General features: G+C 37.5%; 1 protein-coding gene across 11 annotated transcripts in view; it reads right to left on the reverse strand.

The window, feature by feature from the left end:
* NAV2 (neuron navigator 2) overlaps positions 1-23,157 on the reverse strand; it is a 333,333-nt gene that overhangs the window by 30,350 nt on the left and 279,826 nt on the right. For all 11 annotated transcript variants that reach the window (XM_067558196.1, XM_067558193.1, XM_067558197.1 and 8 more), the window contains 8 exons: positions 22,743-22,903; positions 19,001-19,189; positions 16,925-16,977; positions 13,908-13,931; positions 13,711-13,785; positions 3,873-3,956; positions 2,931-3,042; positions 2,071-2,216 (listed from right to left, as the gene is read on the reverse strand). In XM_067558196.1, coding sequence (XP_067414297.1) covers positions 2,071-2,216; positions 2,931-3,042; positions 3,873-3,956; positions 13,711-13,785; positions 13,908-13,931; positions 16,925-16,977; positions 19,001-19,189; positions 22,743-22,903 — 844 coding nt within the window. The remainder of the gene's footprint in view (positions 1-2,070; positions 2,217-2,930; positions 3,043-3,872; positions 3,957-13,710; positions 13,786-13,907; positions 13,932-16,924; positions 16,978-19,000; positions 19,190-22,742; positions 22,904-23,157) is intronic.

The following is a 23,157-nucleotide window of genomic DNA, read 5'->3' on the forward strand; positions in this document are numbered from 1 at the left end:
CCTGGGGGTTTAGAGGGGTCGCAAGTGCAGAGCTGGTATTGGGGGTGGCAAGAAAGGCAATTGCCTGGAGCCACAGGGGCGCCATGAAACTAAGTTACATGCCTCAGCCCCATGGGGGTGGGACTCAGGCTTCAGGGGTACAGTAGTTTGGAAAGGTTAAGAACCACTGGCCTACATCTTATTCTCTCCATGGCTAGTAATCTCTTGACTAGGTTGCTGAGGCACTGATACATTGTGTCTTCTCCTTTGAGGATAAATATTTAATCAGGTTAAAATATTCAGCCTTCTCTACCTATATGCAATTAATAAGTCCTTTCAATGGGACTCCCACTTACAAACAACTGAAAGATCAAGTGTTATTATGGCTAAATTGGTGGCTCACTGAGATCTCAGTTCAATGTATTACAAAAGCGTAACTCACGTTTTATAGGGATGGTGAATTAAAATTTTTTTAAATTGCACTAAGTTTTCAGTGGCAACATGTCTGTGATGTACTTTTATTTTAGCCAGAAGGTAAAGTTTCATTATGTAATTAGACATTCTGAGTTTAGAAATGACTTTACATATATTTGTGAAATAAGCATTCTACATTCACATGGTGCAACTTATGTCCAATTTATAAATAAAGAACTAATTTTATATCCATTCTGCTTTAATGGGCTCCTTTGATGAAATCAAGATAGTGTTCCTCTGTTTATCCTGACTTCACTACACCCTTATATGCTCATCTTTATCACGATAAATAAATGTCCCTCACCCATTCTAAGAATAGTAGTATGAAAAATGAGATGTGTAGCTTGGTGCTAGGATGAAATTTTCTAGCCCATGGAAACATAAAATAACTAATAAAATAGGACTGAAAAGATATGATGAGGTATTGATCATGACTGAGGGATTACTGATCATGTAGGATTAATCTAGTTGATGTGAAAAGGACTCATTAACTGTTTACAAGGAGGAGAGAAAATAAAGTCCACCTTGCCAGCAAAGTGCCCCAACAAGTAACACACAACACAGCATTGTGAGGATTTGGAGAAGCCACTGTTTTCATTCAACCCAAGGTTTTGGAGAGTGTGGGGAGGGGAGAGAAAGTGTTATAAAGGAGGAATTAAAATATTGAAGGTAAACCATTGGGATAGAAAAGATACATTAAAATGAGATTCTGGTCAAGTGAAATTTTGCAGTCTCATGGGCACAAAGGGAGTTTCATACATAACTTTAACAAGATCACCAGTAATTTCAGAATAAACTTTCACAAGAGCAAACGATAACATTTTGTAGCAGCATATTTATAGTTTCAGTGTGCTAAGGATCCAGAAAGATTTATGTTGAGTGGGAAGGAGGGTATGGACTGCTTTATTGACTACATTACAGGAACTAAGTACTTCAGTCCAAACTAAAATATAGTTAATATTACTATGGTAGCAATGATCTAATTAAAAATGGAATTTAATACTGTGTACCTTTCCTCCAGTACATGGTACCTTGTATACAATACATGATGAGCAAAGAAAGAAAAGTGGGAAGTGAAAGATGATTATTTTGAAATCTTTTTGGAAAAAACTTCTATCACAAGAGAACTTTAAAAACTGATTTATTTGATTTAAAAATTCCATGGTAGCATTCAGAATACAGCCCATGTTAAAATGAAATGAATAGTCTATGCACTCAGAAGAGGAAAACAATATGAGCTAAGAGGCTTAATCCTTCCTTCATTATGCATTTGTTTCATTTAATGTATGTACTTGGAGTTTTCTCTAATGTTTTACACGAATGGACTAAATAACGTATGACTTTTAGCCAGAATTAGTCTTTGAGAGCTACTGCAACTACCAGCTTTATGTATGACTGGCCTTTTGGCTATTGAAGGTAAATTTCTTTCCCATGTGGAGGGCAAGCACAGGCGTATGCATCACTTAAGACTCACTTGGGTCTTCAAAATAGGGACTGTGTGTGATTTAAGTGGTGCACAGTCTTTGTGCTGACCTAATGCACAGGGACGAATTTCATCCTGCATGGTCATGGGACAACTTTATATTCATTTCATGCAATCTCCTGAAAAACACTCACCCAGTTTTTCCTCTTCTTTTTCTTTGAATCACTCTCTATGTTGCTTCCCACACTGGAGTGACTGGTAGCACTATTAATACTGGAGACACTATCTGAAGAGTGTTGCCTTCTAATCCTCAGGTCAGCAGGTTGGGCAGTCCCAGTACCTGAATGTGAACAGAGACATAGTCAAATTTACTCAAGACATTTCAGTATCTCCACTGGTTTCTCATCCCTGCAAAAACGTTTCAGCAGGAATTAAGCATATTTAGAATCTCTTGCACAATATGGTGCATTGTATAGTTCACGGCAACATTCCTTGTTTCTCCTGCAATTATTAATATTTCACATATGAGCCTGCAAACCTTTCCTCGTGCAAATAGTCCCAATTTAAGTCAATGAGACTAGGAGTGTGAGGTAGACTTTGCAGGATTGGACCCTTGCTTTTGCACTGGAATAAAAAAAAATATATTTTTTAAAAGAATCAGGTAGTTACTCAGAGATTTGAAAATATCCACAACTCTTAGAAGAGAGATTTTGTTCCTTTATTGTTCTGCTGTGTAGAGATGAGAATCATGAAATGCTCACAGTGAATTTGAGCAACATACACTGCAGATAGCAAAGTTTTATTAAACTGCTTATTAGACAGCACAGAAGTGTCTGACAATAGTTTATTTAAATAGAAGGTACCAATGAAAACCATAGGGCTTTACTAAGATACAAATTTATAAATCTCCATATTACATCAAAGCAGGAGCAAATACAGTTGATGATATATACAAAGCCAGTCTCTGGCAAGGCAAATTGCATCAGATATTACCAAGAGGAGTAGTGTCTCAGGAGTGCTGCACTGCTGTTAAAAGTAGATTTTGCCTCTTTACCTTTGCAGGTGAGCTCAGGTGTGTTAATTACTCCATTAATGGCAGCTTGGGCAGCAGCGTTTTGCTTCTTCAGGAGCTCAATGGTTTTCCTTAACTCATTCAGTTCTGAATCCTGAAATGAAAAAGAAACAAACGAGCCAACTATAAATTTAGATTCCATGTAGCTGTTCCCAGGCAGTTTCCTTTCAGTCTGGGTGTAGGTGAGTGGTCTGCGGTGCATAAGGAATGTGCTGAGGCTTGGTGTGTAGTGTGCTATTGACTGGACCTTTGATATAATACTTTCTAAGAGTTCAAATATTGTCATTCCATAATGTGCAGAAATTAGTGTGCATTAAAATAGCACTAAAATTGGTGGTTGTACATCATGCAGTAACATTTAATAGCATTTTTACTGGATACACATGTGTAAGTATTGGAAAGAAGACAAATTGTAATAAAAAGCAGTAATTAGCATTTCCTATGTTCAAAGCAATTTTCAATCATTAGCTAATCAATCCTCACAACACCCCTGTGAGGTAAGCAAGCAATTTTACAGATGGAAATAGCAAGGCAGGAAGGTTAAGTGATGTGCTCAGTGCTACAAAGGGAGTCACAGTTGGGAACATAATGTAGGAGATCCAGGTTCCCATTCTTGTGCTATTATCCCACCAATCACATGCAAATACAAATAAAAGGATTATCCTCTTTCAGAAGAACATAAGAATGGCCATACTGGGTCAGACCAATGGTCCATCTATCCCAGTATCCTGTCTTCGGACAGTGGCCGGTTCCAGATGGTTCGGAAGGAATGAAGAGAGCAGGGCAACTTATCAAGTTTGTAAAACAGGTTTCATAAAAACACCACTATTGTGAATTAATTTTTAAAAATCATTTGGTCCTCCCCCCCACTGGGATGTGTGTGTCTACACATATGTATACTGTACAAATGTTTCTCAAACTTGCCTTTTGTTCTGCTGTCATAGTCAAACTCTGTAGTCTAATAGTCATGTTTCCAAGGCTCTGTTCAAATGCTGCCACAAGGTGAGCCTGAAAATTAAATGACATTGTAGAATGAATACTCTTATCTTCACCAAATAAAAGAGTGTGCTGATTTAAGGAATTAGGAAAAATTACATGGTGTCTTCCAGTGTTTGTTAGCCAGATACAACATAGAGAAGTAGAGAGGTTAGAATAGTCTTAGCAAAATAAGAACATATCTTGTGAAAACCTTTTACAAATAAAACTACTAGGAGCAACTTATGTGTGGGGAAGTCAGCAATGCCAGAAGTTAACAACTTGAAGATTTTTACAGGTGGTAGCCCATTTACGTAGACTGTTATTAACAGAAGTGCATTTTGAAAATCCTCAAGCTTTGGGGCATAAATCAACAACTACCGGAGGTTAGCAGGAATCCTTCCTGGTGCAGATTATCCCATAATTGCCTTCTGCATTTTGCTTCCTCTGGAGCACTTGATACTGGTCACTGCTGGAGACAGGATACTGAACTAGAAGGACCATTAGTCTGATCTGGCATGGAAATACCTAGGTTTCCTAAAGACGTATTGTTTACAGTAAAGGCATTCTTTACAGTTCACCCTGATTTATATTCTGCATCAATTTTTCACTATGAGATTAGTGGGCAAACATACAGATACATCAGCACAGAAGTGCAATCTGCTCTGGTTTAGAGCTTTTATTTATTCTGAAAAGAAAATACAATCTTCAGTTTAGAGCATATCAGAGTGAGAACTGTTCTAGAGTAACTGGGAATAAAATGCCTTTGAAAAACACAGTCTCAGAATAGGTCTAGTTCAGTTTATGTATTTTTCATAGTAGTTTAAAGCTGCCTGGATTTCATTCTAACTGGGAAACTTTTATTCTGCTGCTTTGTTCAGCTGGAAAGACTCAGCACTGGAAATCCCTGAGACAACATCATTTAATTATTTTTGTATGGAACATTTCATTGACTAAATTTTGCTGATTTAAAATATCCTTGAATATTAAGGAACAATACAAGATCAGATCGCTATCACCACACTTTCTATATAAACTAATAGTTTTCAGTAACTTTGTACTTCTAAAGCACTTCTTACCTGAGAACCTCAAAGCATTTTACAAACAGTAAGCCTCAAATATAGCCATTTCTCAGATGAGGAAACTGAGCCATAAAGAGGATAAATGGTTTGTTCCAAGCCACAAAGCAAGTTTGTGACAGAGCGGGGAAGAAAACCCAGAAACCTTGACTCCACTATGCCATTAGATGACAACATATTGCTTTATTCATGGATTCTTTTACAAAAAGATATGAGGGCTCCATGGTGGCCACGATATGGTGGGTTATTTTTGTTTACGGGTGGAGAAGGGAGAGTGGAAGATTAAAATAGGAGAAATAGGAAGCGTGTGTGTACGTATGCAGAGGGAAAGACTCTCCAGGGCTCTGGAGCAACGCCCACCCCCCATTTAAACAACAGAATTAAATAATAGAGGTGTGGTTATATAGCAATTGTACATAACTGTAATGATGGGAACTCTAAAGGGCATACAATGATGATGTGACTATCTCTATGAAATATCCCAAACTACATGAATTAATTCTGTGTCAGGTAAAGTCAGAAACAATAGCACCTTCCCTTTACTGAATTGCCATTAAAAATCAGCTGGAAAAATCAGCAAGATTCAAACATGATTCAAAAATACTAAATACTCCACAAAACATTTTAAATATGTCAGTTTCAGGATTTTAAAATATGACCAAAATTTGCAGGTTTCACAAATAGCAACAGTTCGCAAACATGTTATAACTTGATTTTATGGCTTTTGACACATTCTTGTAAGCAAACTAGGGAAATGAGGTCTAGATTAAATTACTACAAAGTAATTGCAGAACTGGTTTACAAACCATATTCAAAGAGTGGTTATCAATGGTTTGCTGTCAAATTGGAAGGCCGTATCTAGTAGGGTCTTGCAGGTATCTGTCCTGGGTCCATTAGAACTCAATATTTTCATTAGTGACTTGGATAATGAGGTGGAGTGTCTATTTATAAAATGTGAAAATGACAGCAAGCTGGGAGGGGTTGCTAGTACTTTGGAGGACAGGATTAGAATTCAAAATGACCTTGATATATTGGAAAATTGGTCTGAAATAAACAAGATGAAATTCAAAAAGACAAGTGCAAAGTATTACACTTAGTAAGGAAAAATCAGATGCACTACAAAATAGGGATTAACTGGCTAGGCAGTAGTACTGCAGAAAAGGATCTGGAAGTTACAGTGAATATGAGTCAACAATATGATACAGCTGCAAAAAAGACATATACCACAAAGAGATATATTAACAGAAGGGTCGTGTACCCTTACGCTCATCCTTTTTACAAAACTAGAATGGATTTTATACAAAGTATGCCTTGTGAGGTATCAACTGAAAACTCATAATCTGCTGAACATTACTGTGCTGGTAAAATGTGTGTGTGAACATTGTATGTAAAGTTATAAAAATATTCTTCATAAGACATGTTCATGTCTGGGAAAACAACTTCAAACAAGTTACGCAGAGAGAAAAGACAAACTGACGCATCAGCCAGGTGTCAACACAATCAAATGGACTATCACCTGATTAAGCTGCCATTCTTTGGCAGGAAGAAGGATATTAGTGAGAAATTTACATCTTGGCAATGGAACAGCTGGGGGTTTCCATGTAAACAGACTGACTATCCCCTGAACCCCAGCTGGAGATGATTCTCAAAGAGGAAGAAGAGATATAAAAATGAGGAACAGAGGTCCCAAAGCACCTCTCTCCCCTCATCTCTACTCATGGCATCAACAACGTTTGAAAGACAAAGAAAGCATTATTGAGCTGGAGGGGGGTGAGGTCCTGGCTGGGGAGGAATCCAGCAAGGCTGCTGTAGGAATAGGTTGAGAGAAACCTTTTTGCTTTGAATTCACTTAGCTTGATAAGTTAGGTATAAGTTTGTGTTTTACCTTTTATTTCTTTGTAACCAATTCCAACTTTTATGCCTCATTACTTGCAATCATTTAAAATCTATTTTTCTGTAGTTTATAAACTTGTTTTATTGTTTTATCTAAGCCAGTGTGTTTGGATTGAAGTATTTGGGAAGCTTCATGTGAAATAACAAGGTCTGTGCATATCATTTTCTCTATAATTTCTATTCATAATAGTGGATTTTATCTGAGCTTCTATTGTCCAGGAAGATACTGAGCAGTATAAGATGCACATTTTCATGGGAAAGTCTGGCACTGGGAATTTGCTGGTGTCACTCTGCAATATAATTTAGGAGTGGCTAGCTAAGAGCACTCATATAACTCTGCTGGGAGTAGTTTACATGCTAGAGCAGTGATTCTCAACCTATTTACCATTGTGGGTCATATATGCAGCTCTCTATGTGTTACATGGGCCGCATCCACACTATATACTACCTGTATGGCCCTGAGGATGTCACATCGGCCGTAGCTGTGTGCTGTCTGGGCCGCAAGTGGATCACAGGCCATGGGTTGAGAACCGTTGTGCTAGAAGCTGTGTGAGAGCAGGCCAGGAGTGGGTTGCTCTCACAGCAAAGCTGTGTAAAAGAGAATTGGAGGGGACACAGTTGTTCATCAGTCCAGATTGTACCCTGGGGAATGTCACAGCGGGAGGTAATCATTCCACTCTACTTGGCACTGGTGAGGCCTTAGCCAGAGTACTGTTTCCAGTTTGGGGCTCTACATTTTAAGAAAGATGTTGACAAATTGGAGAGTGTCCAAAGGAGAGCAGCAAAAATAAGGTTTAGAAAACATGAGGTAGGAGGAAGGGTTAAAAAAATCAGATATATTTAGTCATGAGAGAAGATGACTGAGGGGGGGGACCTGATAAGAATCTTCAAATATGTTAAAGGCTGTTATTAAGAGCAATGGTGATCAATTGTTCTCCATGTCCACTGAAGTAGGATAAGAAGTAATGGGCTTAATCTGCAGCAAGGGAGATATAGATTAGATTTTAGGAAAAACGTTCTAACTCAAAGCATGGTTCAACACTAGAATATCCTTCCAAGGGAGTTTGTTGAATGCCTGTCACTGGAGGATTTTAAGAACAGGTTAAACAATCAGCTGTCAGGAATGGTCTAGGTATACATGGTCTTGCCTCAGCACAGGGGATGACTAGATGACCTGTCAAGGTTCCTTACAGACCTCCATTTCTGTGATTCTATACCATGTTAGTTTCTCATAAATATTTAGTGCATAGATACAACTGTGACAATTACAAGCTTTTGAAGGAGGAAGGCAATGGTTGAGTTTACTGGCAAATGCTAGTGACTGCACATCGCTGCTGCTGACTTCTGCTTGACCTGCCATTATCTTTAAAAATTGTTAAAATGTAGTTCAAGCTTCAATTTGTAACACACAAAGGCATTTTTCACAGCTGCTTTTAAATCGAGCTGCAAAAATGCTATCACACATTGATGTGCTACCCTTACCTTAAAAGAAGAACTCACTAGAAAGAGAGCTTTTGTCAACTGAATTATTCATTAATCTATTTATAAACTTACAGTTTAGGGGTTTAAAAAAATCTCTCTTATCCCAGACAGGCTTGCAGACACTAAAAGTAACAAGGCACTGTGGAATTTTACAAGCAAATAGTCTAAAGCAAAAGTTCATTACCAGGATTTTTTTCACTTCTATACTACTAACTATGTAGAATATTAGAATCACTGTATAGGGCTTAATATTTTAGATCTCTATTAATATTTTACTAGAAAATCTACAAAGTTAAATAAAAAGCAGTACACTGCTAAGCAACTAATTAATCAACTCACAGAAACGCTTGGTAAGAAATATTAAACTTGAGTTGGATAATAATCCTTTCCTTACATAGGATAGTCAATAATTCATCTGCAATATTAATAATATAACTGTCTCAAGAAAACATGATTGAACTTCACTAGCCTGCGGCTTAATTTCAGTAACAGAGGCTGAGTTTTTTTCCCTACTGCCGAGTAGGGAGAATACTACAAGTCAGTTCAGGTCCATCATGCCTTTTCTGCAGAGAAGAATAATGGTTGAGGCCAGCCCAATGTAAAGGGGTTGCCAGTTTACTAAAAGCTAGCACTGCTGACATTTTGAATTCAGCTAAAGAGTTCTTCAGAACTTTAAGGCTGATGGAAAGAAGACCCCACCAAAGGAGAACAAGAAGATCCATTTACTAAATATCATTCCAGGAATTCCTGGTGTTCAGGCCAGTCTTTCTTCATGTTTTCCTTTTCCCGGGGAACTGTGAATGCAACACTGATTATATTAAAAATATAGTTCAGGCTTGAAATTAAAATAACCGATGCTAATGGAAAATAAAGCAACATCCTTCAAATTTCCTCATTTTCAGGTCTTCATGCACAGGTCCATTAACCTCCTTTAACAAGGGAAATCCTGCTGCTCTAGAGTCATACATAATATTTGTTGTTAGTACTCTGTCCAATGACTGCAACATGTTACAATACTAGACTATATATTGAGAAGAACACATATTTTCAGAAGTTGTACAAGTGTAAACTATATGGGTGCAGGGGTGGGGAGGAAAAAGTTGTTTACAGTAAGCTGCTTTAAATTAGTGAAGGCATGAAGGTTATCAGCCATACATCTGCAACCCATAAATTCAACATTCACTTCCTAGCAAACCCCAGATTATTATGAAGTAGAGTTTTGTTCTCTTTGTTCAAATGATGTCTGGAGTTGGGAGCAGTAACCACTGAAGACCTATTCTACGAGAGGTACTTGTCCAGTTTCCTTGCTTGAAGCTAAATGAAGAGAAATGTATTTCTGTTATACATTTCTATCCAGGAGTCTTCACAAAAATGGCTGATGGTACATAATCCACCTTGATATAAACTGCAGAATTTAGGTCTCACAGGATGGAGTTTCCATTTTAAACCAGTTTTAATTCTAACTTGAACTATATGAGGAGGCTTTTATTTTTAATAAATTGCAGTGTTTAGCTCAAGAAAAGCAAGTCTGAATTCTTAACACTTTGCTCATTGTCCATTTTTCAGGACCCAATTCCCTCAATAACCTTACATTTTCTTTTTAAATATCTTCCTTCTTGCCATATCCTGCCCTACTTATATAGTAGGTATTATTTTTTTAGCTTCTGATTCAAAATTCCCTGAACTTTGGTAGTGTTCAGATCTGGATTTTTTATGCAGGTCATTATAATGACAGGGGCCAGAGTAATGAAGTTTGGAGTTTTAGACCTGTATCTGAATGGCCACCAAAGGTCTGGTTTGAACCTTTCTCTGATCCTTTTCATTAAAAACAAACAAACAAAAACAAACAAAACCCACTGAGCAGTGGCAACAGAATATACCACCTGTAACACACTAAATATTCTTACAATCTGCAAAGAAAAAAAATCACATTTAATACATAGTCTCAGCCCAGAAGAAAGAGATTGGAATTGGAAGAATTAACTTGATGAGAGAGAATAATCCCAATGCCATGCCAGAATAAGCAGGGTGTGAATTTAAAATGAATTAACTATTCCTGATAAACTCCATCTGTTGATGTTCTTATTCCGGAATAAGAGTGCCTTATTCCAAATTATTATAATTTACTTAGATTAAGCTAATTTGGAATAAGGCACTCTTATTCCAGAATAAGTGTGTCACACATGAAGTTAATCCTAGATATCTCCCTGTGCAGACACACCTTAATATATATAATATTGAATATATACTTGCCAATTCTTTGCCACAACAACTTACGATAATCAAAATAAACTAATGATATTTTATTCTCAAATAAGAAATAATTACATACACTGAGCAAGTACAAATTGTATACATATTTTAAATCTGTCCACTAGAGCAGTGTTTCTCAATTGGTGTTCTCCGCCGCAGAGAGCAGCTGTTCTCCGCGCCGCCGATCAGCTGTTCTCCGCATCGCCGATCAGCTGTTCGCCGCCGCAGAGAGCAGCTGTTCTCCACGCTGCCGAAAAAGGGATGATGTCCCGGATTTTTCGGCGGAGAGTATCGAGTGTAAGGAAAATGTAAGTGACAAATGCTGACCCAGTTGTTTGAAATTTGTTATATAATTTGCTTATTTCGACTTTTTTTTAGCCCCATATGTAAAAATACTGTTAAGAGTTTGGGGGGGGGGGTTTCCGCAATTATTTATCGAGTTCAAAAGGGTTCCGTGGCCAAATTTAATTGAGAAACACTGCACTAGAGAAAAGGTCATTCTCTCATGTATGTATGTACAGGATGGTAAAACCTTTCATATAGCCATTCCAGACTTGTTCTTCATCAGCACATAGCCAATTTATCCCAAATAACTGTTCTCACACTCGCAATGAAAACAAACATGAACAGTACAATAACATGAGGATATATGTGGCTGTCACTCCCCTCAGCCCCTATGAAAATAAACAAGGCTGAGACTGTGAGAAAAATGGCAGAAAATAAAACAAGTTAAGTACTCACTACATGTGTTAGAAAACCAAATATTTATTTTAAAAACACTGGATTAAATAATTTCTCTTGGAGGGAGGGGACGAGAAAGCTATTTTCAGTAACCATGAGGAATATCATTTAAAATCATTAAGAAAGTGAAAAAAAAATAATAAGGTGAATGGGACTGCATGGATCAAAGGATAAGTAATGGGATACAGGGCATATAATTTTTCAGTTGCCCTTTTGTAACCATCTACAGTGACTGAAAGTGGTTACTATCTGGTAATTGTTCAGTGGGTAGGGTTGCCAACCCAGGATTGTTCTGGAGCCTCCAGGAATTAAAGGTTAATCTTTAATTAAAGATTAAGTCATGTGATGAACACGTCCAACTAAAACTGGCAACCCTCTGGGCTATAGGAAATAAGTTGGTGGGCATTGGTTCACTTTCTAGTGAAAATAAGCCCTTTCTACAAAATTATCACCCCAACTAACACCCGTGATGGTAGTCTCAGCAAAGTGGCCACAGGAAATAAAGTGCCCTTTTACAGAAAGAGGTGGTCCACCCCAGGTTCAGGATGAGGAACATTGGCAGGGCAGTCTGTGGAAGGCTGGACTGCCAGTCACCCAGCTGTACTGTTTTGTGGATAAATAAGGGACTCCAGTCCTCAGAGCTGTGAGGGACTCAGCACATTACAGCAGTGCTAAATTCACTCTGGAGAAAATGAAATGGAAAAAAGGAAGTAGTAAATGTTGCTAATTTTATACAAAAGCAAATGGAGTGTCAAGATGCAGGACAGTCTGTTCTGACAATGGCACCCCCAGGCAGAAATGTTTTGGGGCTAGAAGTTTCTGGAAAGAGCAGTTCCTCCTCCTTGAAGGGGGAATAGTTGCAAGGATGCTGAAAGGCGTCTTAATATAGACAAAGAAGGGAAGTAATTGCTGCCCTGGAGAGAACACTTCTTCTCTACAGTCTGAAGAGGTTACTCTTCCAAATCAGCAGGCAGAGCAGGCCCCTTGAGTGCAAAATAGAGCCTATCTTACATGAACAGCTGTGTAGTTTGGTAAAGTTCTTTGTTGTAAGGAGCAGAAACTGGGTCATTTTTGAATAGTCTGTCAGCAAAAAACAAACTTAAGGGAACTCTGTAAAAAAACAGGTCTACATTTAAAGAAAGCAAAGCCAACTTTTCTGTAGACATTGTACAGGAATGTGGGAAAATGCTAAGTGCAGCCTTAATTTTCTTTCCTTAACCTATATGTTAACCATTCCGTTGGCTCCCTTTTCTGTTTTTTCAACTTGATTGAAGTAGTATGATACCTGCAGCCAGAAGATTAGATTAAATCATGTATGGCCAACACACTGTCACACATTAGCTCTAGTTTTGCTTTCCACTTTGTGGAGGATATCACCACTCAGGTCAAACCCATTTTTCATGTTGGTGTATTTGCTATTGACACCCATTCAAGAACTAACTGCCAGGATTTCCTCTTTGGTAAATGTGAATTCTTACGTCTACCCAGTCCCATAATCCTAGAATTCAAGCATGATCTTAAAACAGTCACTATTCATTTCTGTCTTATTTACATTGGAATGACTTGTTTCTCCACTGAGTTTCTAGGATTTTTTTTAACCAAATTTCAGCCACCTCTGACTGAGGCATAGTCAAACACAGTGTTGCCTCAAAGGGGATTAAAACCCTAATGTATCCTATGTTTTCAATCCTTTGTTCCAAACAGCACGTGAAGATAGTTATGTCATTTCATGGCAGTGAATATTCCTCAAGGTAAACAAGTGAAAACACAGCATACTCTGATTTGAATCAGATGCATTATGCTTCTTAGACCCCACCATAAACTGGTTCTCAGGGCTCCCTTTGTGTGTCAGTTTTGTCTTCCCATACCATCAAGCCACATTGTTGCATGGTTTGTATGCTATGGGAAAACAATGCATTTCAATCAGGTTTCCCATTTCTCATCTGCACCCACTGTAATTCTCTTCTGCCTCTTATGACACATGTATGTGAATGCAAGACCCACTTTTCTGAAGAGGACTGAGTCTTCAAAGAAACTCAGCACTAACCAAACCTAGGCACCTGCATGCTGTACATATACAAAAGAAACAGCCAAATCAGTACAACCATATTCAATTGGGGGGGGAGGGGGGGGTGCGGGTTTTAAAACAAACAATTGAACACAAGGATGGAAGGCTTTTTGTCTTCAGAATGACCCATAATGTATTTTTTGTAATACAAATATGTGACCTGAATCAATTATTACAGACCAGTGATCTTTTTGCTAACTAGGAAAGCTGGGGTGGTGATTTGTGCACTACATAACTTCTATCAGCCTCCATTTTTCTGAATTGTACTCACATTGGCAGTCAACTGAGTTGTTAGAGCTGACACCTTCTCCTGGGATGCATCCAACTCCCTTCGTAGCTTGCGAATCTAAATATTTATTTAAAAGATTACCTTATTGCACCATAATCTACAGAATTAGAGGAGTAAGACACTCATGCAAAGTGTCTAGATTGAAAGTTTGTGTTTACAAAACCCATATTGCTCCTTACCTCTGATTGGCATTTTTCTTCAGGCTGCAACAAAAAAATCAGGAAAAAAATTTATGAGGAACTTACAATAGTTCATTACTAGCATATGTCAAATTTGTTTCATGTAAAACATCAAATATGAGTCCTTATTTATTCCTTATTGATTCTGCAAATACCTATGTATGCTGGCAACTTTATAATTCCACTGGCTACCACTATCAACTTTACATTATATCAACCTAAATCAATAACCTTAGTTCTGTATTTCTGAAATTGTTTGGCTCTGTTTAGTTATGTCAACTAAAAAAAAAGGACTAGTCCTCTATTAGGGCTATATAGATAGTTAATATGTTTCTGGAAATTTTACCAAAATGAGTATTTACAATTAGTTGCTCCAAAGTTTCATATTTCATCAAATGTTGACAAAAATGGTGTTGTGTTGTAAAAATTGATCTCTGTAACACTGAATTTTTGGATTTTGAAATTCTGAAAATTTTGAAGTTTTACTGGAAAGAAAATGGAAAAAATTCAAAGCCTTGGTTGTTTTGTTTGAATGTAGACCAAACTGATGAAATAGAAACAAATATATGAATACCTTATTTTTCTGAGTTTTAAAATTTCATTGTGAATATTTTGAAGTGGTGTCTTAATATTATGCTGTTTAGCCACAGGTTCTGACTGCATCTAATGAAAATATATGATAAAGGCTAACATTTAAAACCCTGGAAGAGGTAGGTATAGTGTGGGAACCTAAACCTCATTTGCCTGCACTACTTTCTGTGGCTTTAAACACTCCATGCCACAGAAAGGCCTGATCAATTCACTTCAATAGATTTTGCATGTTCTAAATGCTTGGGGTTTTTGGGCTACTTCAATAATGCTGAAAAGAGAAATAGTTCCCCATGATTATATCTACTTCACAGGGTCTCTCCAAGCAGCTATGGTGCTGAGTGCTCAATAAGGGCCAGGTTGTGGCCTGGTCCTACATGGCTGATCATGGAAGAAGACTCCCTATACTCACTCTGGAGTAGATGCCCAACATCCCCAGCTGGAGGCACAAGAGGAGAGAACTTAGACTGCATGCCCAGTATTCCTCTTCTTTATGCAACTGGACAGGGATTGTGTGGAGCTTTGGCTCTGCTCCCCTCTGTGGCCAGCCAGTGCTGGAACAGTGGCAGCGCTAAGTAATCTACTACTAGTCAGAACCAGTAGCAGATTGCTAATCTTATCCTGCTAGGAGCAAGGATGGAATTACCCCTTCTCTGGACAGCATAGCTATTCACTACTACTTACGGAGGACTACAAGTGAAGGGATGCTAATCCTAAGGGTAGTTTAGTGGTTAAGGGACTGGACTGGACTGAAGCTGTTTGTTATCCATCCCACTGGTTATCTGTTGTGAGTTTGTACAGTTTGATTGCTCTAGGCAAGGTAGGTTGAAAGGTGACATTTTCAGTCATTCATTATCAAGGTCTCCCTGCTACCCCTTCCACACACACAGTCCACTAACAGTCAAACAGGCAGCTGGAAAAATAATTTGTTGGTTGCAAGAGAAGTTAATATCAGTAATCACTAAACTGGACTCAAGTTTCTCTTCATGAACATAATGAAATGTGATTTTGTAATTTACTAGGCCTAATTCTCCTCTCATTTACATTGGTGCTCCTGATTCATGTCCAAGTAAATCAGAGAAGGATCAGGTCCTTCTCTGAAATGAAATTTACTAACAGAAATTGTGATACCCTAAAACTTCTAATATCCTAATCCTCCCCAAGCCTATTATAGTCAGTGTTTAGAATAATATATTTTAAATAACATCCTACATGTACACACCATTCATTGTGACCATAATTACTTTTGGAAGAAAATGTGGAGGGCTTATTCACATAGTGAGCACTTACCTATGCAGTGTCCTTGCCTTCAATGGGACTAGTTGCATGAGTAAATGTTCACCAATCTGAGTAGGGGCTCTACAATCTAGTCCTTTGTGAATTCTAATTTCATGCAATTGGATTACAGTCTGAGGTGATGTAGCTACAGTTTCTTTTTTAACCAAAGATAACAGGTTCTCTGTTTTATGGCCTGATCCTGCAACTCTTTCATGTAGTTAGTATCGTGGATTTGAAAGGAACCACTTGCTTGAATAAAAATTACAGGACCAGGGCCTTAAAGATATCGTTATTAAGTATAGGTTTGTTTCAAATATGGATGCATGGTAGGCATGTGGTTTATCATACTTTCATACCAATTTGTAATGTCATCCTCTATTAACACAAATACAGGATTCCACTGTTGTCCATTGTTTTTAAAAGGCTGAGTGTCAATTCAGATATTCAGCTATTATTCAGATATATTTTCCTTTAGTAAACTTTAATGTTACATATTCTGAAGTAGGATGCTTTTGTGAAAGTATTAGAAGGAAATATAATACACTTTAAAATACACTATAATTATATTATTTGCCCCAAAACACCAGTACATCTTCTTTCAATGTTAGATTATTAATTGAATATAGAATTAAGGCACTTTTAAAACAAAAATTCTTGGCAAGATGAGAAGTTATGGCTCCTCTGCAATCATTAAAATCCATTGCATTAAGATTTTCTTAGAGACTTCTTAATTAGCAGATCACTGAACTACCAGACTGAAATGGCTTTATCTACTGAGTCATTGTGGGTGCAGTCAGAACAAAAGGCCAGGATCACAGTCCTTTGTAACAAGACCTCCTTAGCATGGTTGCAGATCAGTGATTCAAGAGACACTTGCTGCTTCTGGGCCATTAGGGTCTAACAGGCTAACATGAGTATTGTGAAAAATACCCATGAACGCTTTTTTGGGAACATAAAAAATACCTTACATAGCTAGCATACATAATTTATGTTTACATGCAAAGATCCATCCTCTTTAAACGGCAAAAGCAATTAATGCACTTGGTCCAATCAATTAACTTGTTTTATTTAAAAAGTTATACAACTACAAAATAATATTAAATATTACATTTCTCAGCAGGCTGCTGAAGGTTAAATTTCACGACACTCACCGTTGAATAAATAGATGATGTACTGGACACCAAGGAGAGAGAGGATCCATGCACTAAAGGAAAGATAAAATAAACAAATGGCATATGCGTTTGCAATACAGCAAGCATATAGTGGAATCATATACAGAGCATTCACTGCAGATTATACACCTACTGAGCACGGATTTTCATAATAATGTAAACCAAATTTCATGATCCATCATAAATGTATTATTGTAAGACAAATCTTTGCAGAAGTATCAAGAGGTAAATTGAAACTGTTGCACAAAGGAAAGAGTTGTATAAAATGCCTTCACACAGGAAAAAATCATTTGGCTCCTATAACTCAAATCATCTTTCATATAAAACAACAACATTCAATCCATTAGGCCTTCTGACTGACTGACTTGAAGCCAGTGGGAGATAATCACTGTATCTGAGGACAGAATTTGACCCCAGGGTGGCCCTACTAAAAAAAGAAATCCATTTCAAAGAGGCAGCAGTTATTCAGCACTTACAAAGATAACGAATTTTAGCATGTCGACTGAGAATGTGTGTGTACTGGCTATATTTCCATCTTCAGACTAAAGGTCTCACTGAAAGCACAATTAGGCTCTTTGGGACCCACTCACTGCTTCTTACTGAGGCATAATTTATCTTGAGGCTGATGGATTTTTTGCCTGAGGAGGAATGTAGTAATGAGTGTTGAATGGGGATATCATTAGGACCTTAATTCACTGTCTTTACACGTGTTTCATTCAGGTTAACCAACAAGGTACATGTTGAAAGACCCAAAGACTGGGACAAAAATTAATAATAGAAACAAAATACAAGGTTAGAAGCCAAATTCAGCTTGGTTACAAGGTTGTTAACTATGGAGTAAGTAACTGAAGTCAATGGAGTAACCCTAGTATAAATCCAGAGTAGAATTTGGTCTAACCAGTCCTCATCAATACTTATAGTGAAATCCTGGCCCTACTAAAAAAAAACCTCCCACTGACTTCAGTGGAGCCAGAATTTCACCATTTGGGATTGTGTGTACCACCTCAGTGACCTAGGGTTGTATTGTACTCTCTCACAGCAAAACTTGGAGGTAGAAAGGGCAATCAGCCCAGGAAACTGAAATTTATTTTGTAAAGGTTTTCGGTGGCTGTTTCATTCAAGAGGGAAGGGCTTTGGGATACTGGGAGCTGATACCAAAGGATATTAGCATAAATATAAACTCCATGCTACCATATCCCCACATTAGCAACATAATCCATCCTGAAAAGTCAAATTTAACAATAGAAAATGCCTAGAATTTAATTGTAACCTCTTAGAAGATTAACATGCTTGCATTTCAAGAAATTGCAATACTAATAGTCAGTTTCTCTCTTTCAACCTGTATATTAAGTTACACCACTTTTGGTCCAATACTAATCTTGTTATGGCAAAATATTTTGAATAGATTAACCGTATGCATTCCATTTTTCTTATACTCTTAAAATTTTAACACTTCTTATTGCATACCTGTCATAAATCTTCTGTATCATAGTTCTGAATGTTAATATGAAATAAAGTAAACACACAAACTGGTTGGCTCTGAGAGGTAGGTTTATGGAAAGGGGACAAAAAAGAAAATCGTATTAGCCTATCATTGATTTAACTGTTTAAGCTGAGACTCAAAATGCACCCTGAAGAAAATACCTTGTTTGAAATTCTTCCATTAAAATATGCTGTTCTTTTGCATCTACCAATGCTTCTAGTTAAATTTCAATCTTACACACAAGCTGGACAATATTCCTGCATTTACAGAAATCAGCAAAGTCCTTCTTATTTGCTTGTCTTTCTTTTCTTGCATTTTAGGAGCCTGATCCAAAACCCATTGAAATCAATGGAAGTCTTTCCATTAATGTTAATGGACTTTGGATACTACCTTACATACCTTTTCTTCTCCATTTTCAAAACTGGTACAACAAAACATTCAATCTTTCTTTAAAATTCAATTTTTAATCATTTAATTGGTAGGATTATGGGCCTGATTCTATTTCTTTTTCCAATGATGTCAGTGGAAACGGTTTCCTGCTCATTAAGAGTGCCTTCACAAGCTTGATTTACCTTCTTCAAAGCCATCACGGAATGACCCAGAACGGCTCATAGTTCTGCTCTTCTCATCTAGTGACATTGAGCTATTCCGGAAGCGGGTGTCACTGTAAGGATCATAAGGACCATCTGCATTGGAAAGGCTGTGTGTCCGTAGCATGGTTGGATTTGACAAGCTCATCTGGACTGCAGTAGTAGGGCTTGCTAAAAAGTAAGGAATATATAGTAGTACAGGAATTTCACAAATCTATTTCTTGTGCAGCTACCAAAAAAAGATTGATTTCTTATAATCAGATATAAATTTCTGCCTGCGTATCTCCTCGATTTAATTTCCTTCCTAAAACACAGTGGATTCATACAAGAGCTATATAAACTATGCTAAAAATAAAAAGGTCAGCTTCAACACAGGCCTTTGAGTCTTTATGTTTTCACTGGTAAGCTCAGTCAAGTCAATATCACCTCATAGGCATAAACTATTCTAAACTCTTTTGGAATAGTTCTCTCTCCAACTGGAATAAAGAACCCAAACTAATTTCAATTATCTTTTGCATAAAGAGCATAATTTGTGAAGTATTTGCTTCAAAGCTCTAAGAAAGACTGACATTTTCATACGGATTTAAGAGTAGCTACAAATTCAAAGAACTTTAGTTTCCTAATGCTACTGTACTTCTCAATTGTTGTTTTCCAGAAAGGGATCTCGATAAATTACAATTGAGTGATATATATATATATATATATACACACTCACACATACACCTATTCAGAACATATAGATCAAAGGGCTTCGTACAAGTATTACCCCTGCCTCAAATACCCCATGAGGACCATTGTTGTCCTTCAATGTTGTTTAGAATACATATATTCTATATTCAGAACCACCTTTTTTCTGGATTTTGTGTGTGTGTGCATGTGCTAAATTATGCTTGTTCTTTATTATTAATCAGTCATTTTGTGAAGAAAATTGATGACATCAGCCAAATTTGCCATCCAGCAGTCTGATGTTCCATTAGACATTACCATTCACTTGTTTCTCTAGCTGAACACCATCAACTGGTGAGGCGTCAAGCTCAAGATTGGACTACTGCGTCCTATCTCTTCCTGGTGTATTGATTTCACAGCTTTCATGTCTGGTATTTTGTTCTCTAGGTATCTTGGGCTCATTTATCATCACAGATATGGTTCATATTTCCTTTACAAAAAGTCAGTTTCTTTTTTCTGTGAAGATAGTTATAATTACACCTGTGTCTAAAAGGATTTGACCTTGATTTGATCTGCATGCCAGCACTTGCTACTGAAGTCAGTGGAAGTTTACTTCCATTGCAGGGCATCTCTTGAGCCCAAAAATGTCCCAAAGGACGAAGCCCAAATCAATCACCTTGCTCTTCTATTTGAAGATAAAGTTAACTATCTTCATATAAATTCAAAAAGTAGCTAACAGCCCCAACATTTCTTACTTTCTTAGCCAATGTTTTTGCCTGATATAATTCCAGGTTCCTGATGGCGCTATTTTTGCTGCTGACACTTTAGGAAGTTATCCTGTCTATTTATCTGGAATTTTGTTTTAGGTGTTGATTTGACTAAAACTATTTTGGATAGGTTTATAGCTTGTTTCTTTCAGTGCACTCAAATTGTTGCTTTAGGACATTTTTGCTTCAGCTCAAAATTGCACTGGAAATAAGTGACCACGCAAGTTTCTACAAGTCACATAACAAAACTGTTACATAAATACTAGGATGCAGATAGCTCACATGCATAGGTTTAACTTTTTTTTGCATATTATTGCTTTATCTTTCTAGCATATAGATTGAGATTTTTTAAAAAAAATTAACAACACAAAAACTAAAAACTTAAGGATGGTCTGAGATACAGCCTTTGTCTAGAGTACATTTTATATATATATATATATATATATATATATATATATGTGTGTGTGTGTTACCTAGTAGGATTTATATTTTTCACATCAATATAAACTGCAAAGGTAATTAAGAGATATTTTAAACTGGTGCACCAGAAGACAGATGTGTCTGTGATAACAGGATCTCTACAGCCAACTGTCCATACAGCACACGGAAAGCTTACCTCACACAATAAATGATACTTACACAGAAAAATAAACTGTTTAAAATAGTGTCAGATAAGAGTTCAAGTGGCAGTAAGTGCCCATAAAAATCAGTAACTGAGCAGTGATGATGATAAAAACTCTTATATATTGTGTATGTCTCTTTAAAGACAATAAAATGTTATAAATAATAACATTTTTTCTTATATAAAATATTTTGAAATCCCTCTGTTTCAGAGGTTCCAACTTGAGTACTGATTAAGTACTGATTTAAATATCTAAACTGGGCCCTAAGTGAACAGTGAATTACTGTGCAATTGCTTTCAAAATGAAAGCTATCAAGTCTATTACTAGATAGAATTACAAGACTATTGGAACTTTAACTTACTTTGTTTCATATGCTAGTACATTTAATTAAAGCTAGCAGAATTTTATAGCTTCTTCTAAGCAACTTTAACATTTCTTTCATTTAAAAATGTGTTTATTTTAATCCAAGTTACCAAATGAAGGGATGGTAAAGTTTCCATCTTAAAATTCCACTGGCTTGTCTGTGATTGTGTTGGATAAAACTTTGCCTGGTTTCATAACAAGCTGACTGAATAGTCTATGCAATGATAAAAGATACTCAAATGCTTAGATGATCACGTTTGTTAATATGCTTGGAGTTTAAAGACGAGGTAGATCTAAGTACTAGGAAAGTTGCGGTGCTTCCAAATTTAGTAGTGGTTTAGGCCCGTGAACAGCTAAAGTAGGGCATTTACTAACATGCACAGCACCATTTTAAATAGAGTCAATTCAGATATACCTCTTTTGATCACACCACAGAACAGTGCTGACTGGTCAGCACCAAGGGCTTATCTTATCACTTTCAAGATAAATAGTTCCTGAACTGATACCAGATGATAGCTTGCAGTACCCAGAGCTAGGTAGGGCATTTTGGGCCTGTGAGGAGAAAGGTATATTGTTCAATTCACTACTTTCAAAATAGATAATATATGTAACAGGGGGCACCTCTTGCTCCTTCAGTGGCTCCACCCTCTGGCCAGCTCACTTAGTCAAACTGAATCCCTTCCAGGGTAGAATAGAGTCCAACAAAACCTGTCTATCTATCCTCACCAGGTTCTTCAGCACACGCTCTGGGCCCTTTAAATTCAGCCCTTCGCCTTGGCTTCCCAATAAGCCTTGTCCACTTCTAGGAATTTACACAACTTTTCCGGTGGCCGATAGGGGAACCCAGGCCAGCCCACTATTTTGGGTTCCAACCCAGGGACCCTATAAAGAGCAGCCACATACTGCTTACTGCAATGCTCTGCTGCTATTTCCCTGAGTCTCTTCCCACCTTATCTTCACACTGTATCTTAGGGTTAAAGTTCTCAGATCCTCTCTCCCAGCTTAAGCAAATGCAACCAAAACCACTTTCGGATTGTCCCTCAAGTTCCTTTGGTCAGAGAGGAGCACCCTTTCATGCCCCTCTCGTCCCAGCCAGAAACTGACCCGCTAAGGCCCTGCAGCCCTTTTATCTGAGCCTTCTGGGCTCTGACTGGCTGCTTCCATGGGGCCTCTCCAGGCATCTTCACTGCTCCTTTCCTGGAATGAGGTGAAGTAGGACTGCACAGCCTCCTGTAGGGAGCTGCGAAGGCCGATACACCCTGTCACATAATGTTACACTCATTATCATAACACTTAATTACTCACCAAGCTGGGAGAAGTTGAATCTCGTTCCAGAGGGTGATGTTATGCTGGAGCCAGAGGAAAATGGAGAACTGACAGCAGTGTCCTGAAGGCCTCCTGCCGAATGTGAACGTAGCCATTCTTTTGCATCCTCTTGACTACGAAGCTGGGATGAAGGGGTGTACCTGCAAAACCAGAAATTACTTCAAAACATCTTAAAATTTACTTGAAAGAAATATAATTTGGGAAAAAAATCTACAGATAAAATTTAAGAATTAAGTGATATAAAAGGTATATAATTCTGTCTTGTCCCAACCCTAACTCATTCAACTGGAGTTCAAAAAGTGCATTTTTTACTACAGATTCTGCAGTAGGTTACGTACAAGGGAAGGAGCTCTAAGGTCTGATCTGGCAAACACATATGCTTACAGTTAAGCAC

The sequence above is a fragment of the Emydura macquarii genome, unplaced genomic scaffold (assembly GCF_026122565.2).
Source record: "Emydura macquarii macquarii isolate MOO-44397 ecotype Brisbane River unplaced genomic scaffold, CSIRO-AGI_Emac_v2 contig_1876, whole genome shotgun sequence".
In the NCBI taxonomy this organism is placed as follows: Eukaryota; Metazoa; Chordata; order Testudines; family Chelidae; genus Emydura; species Emydura macquarii.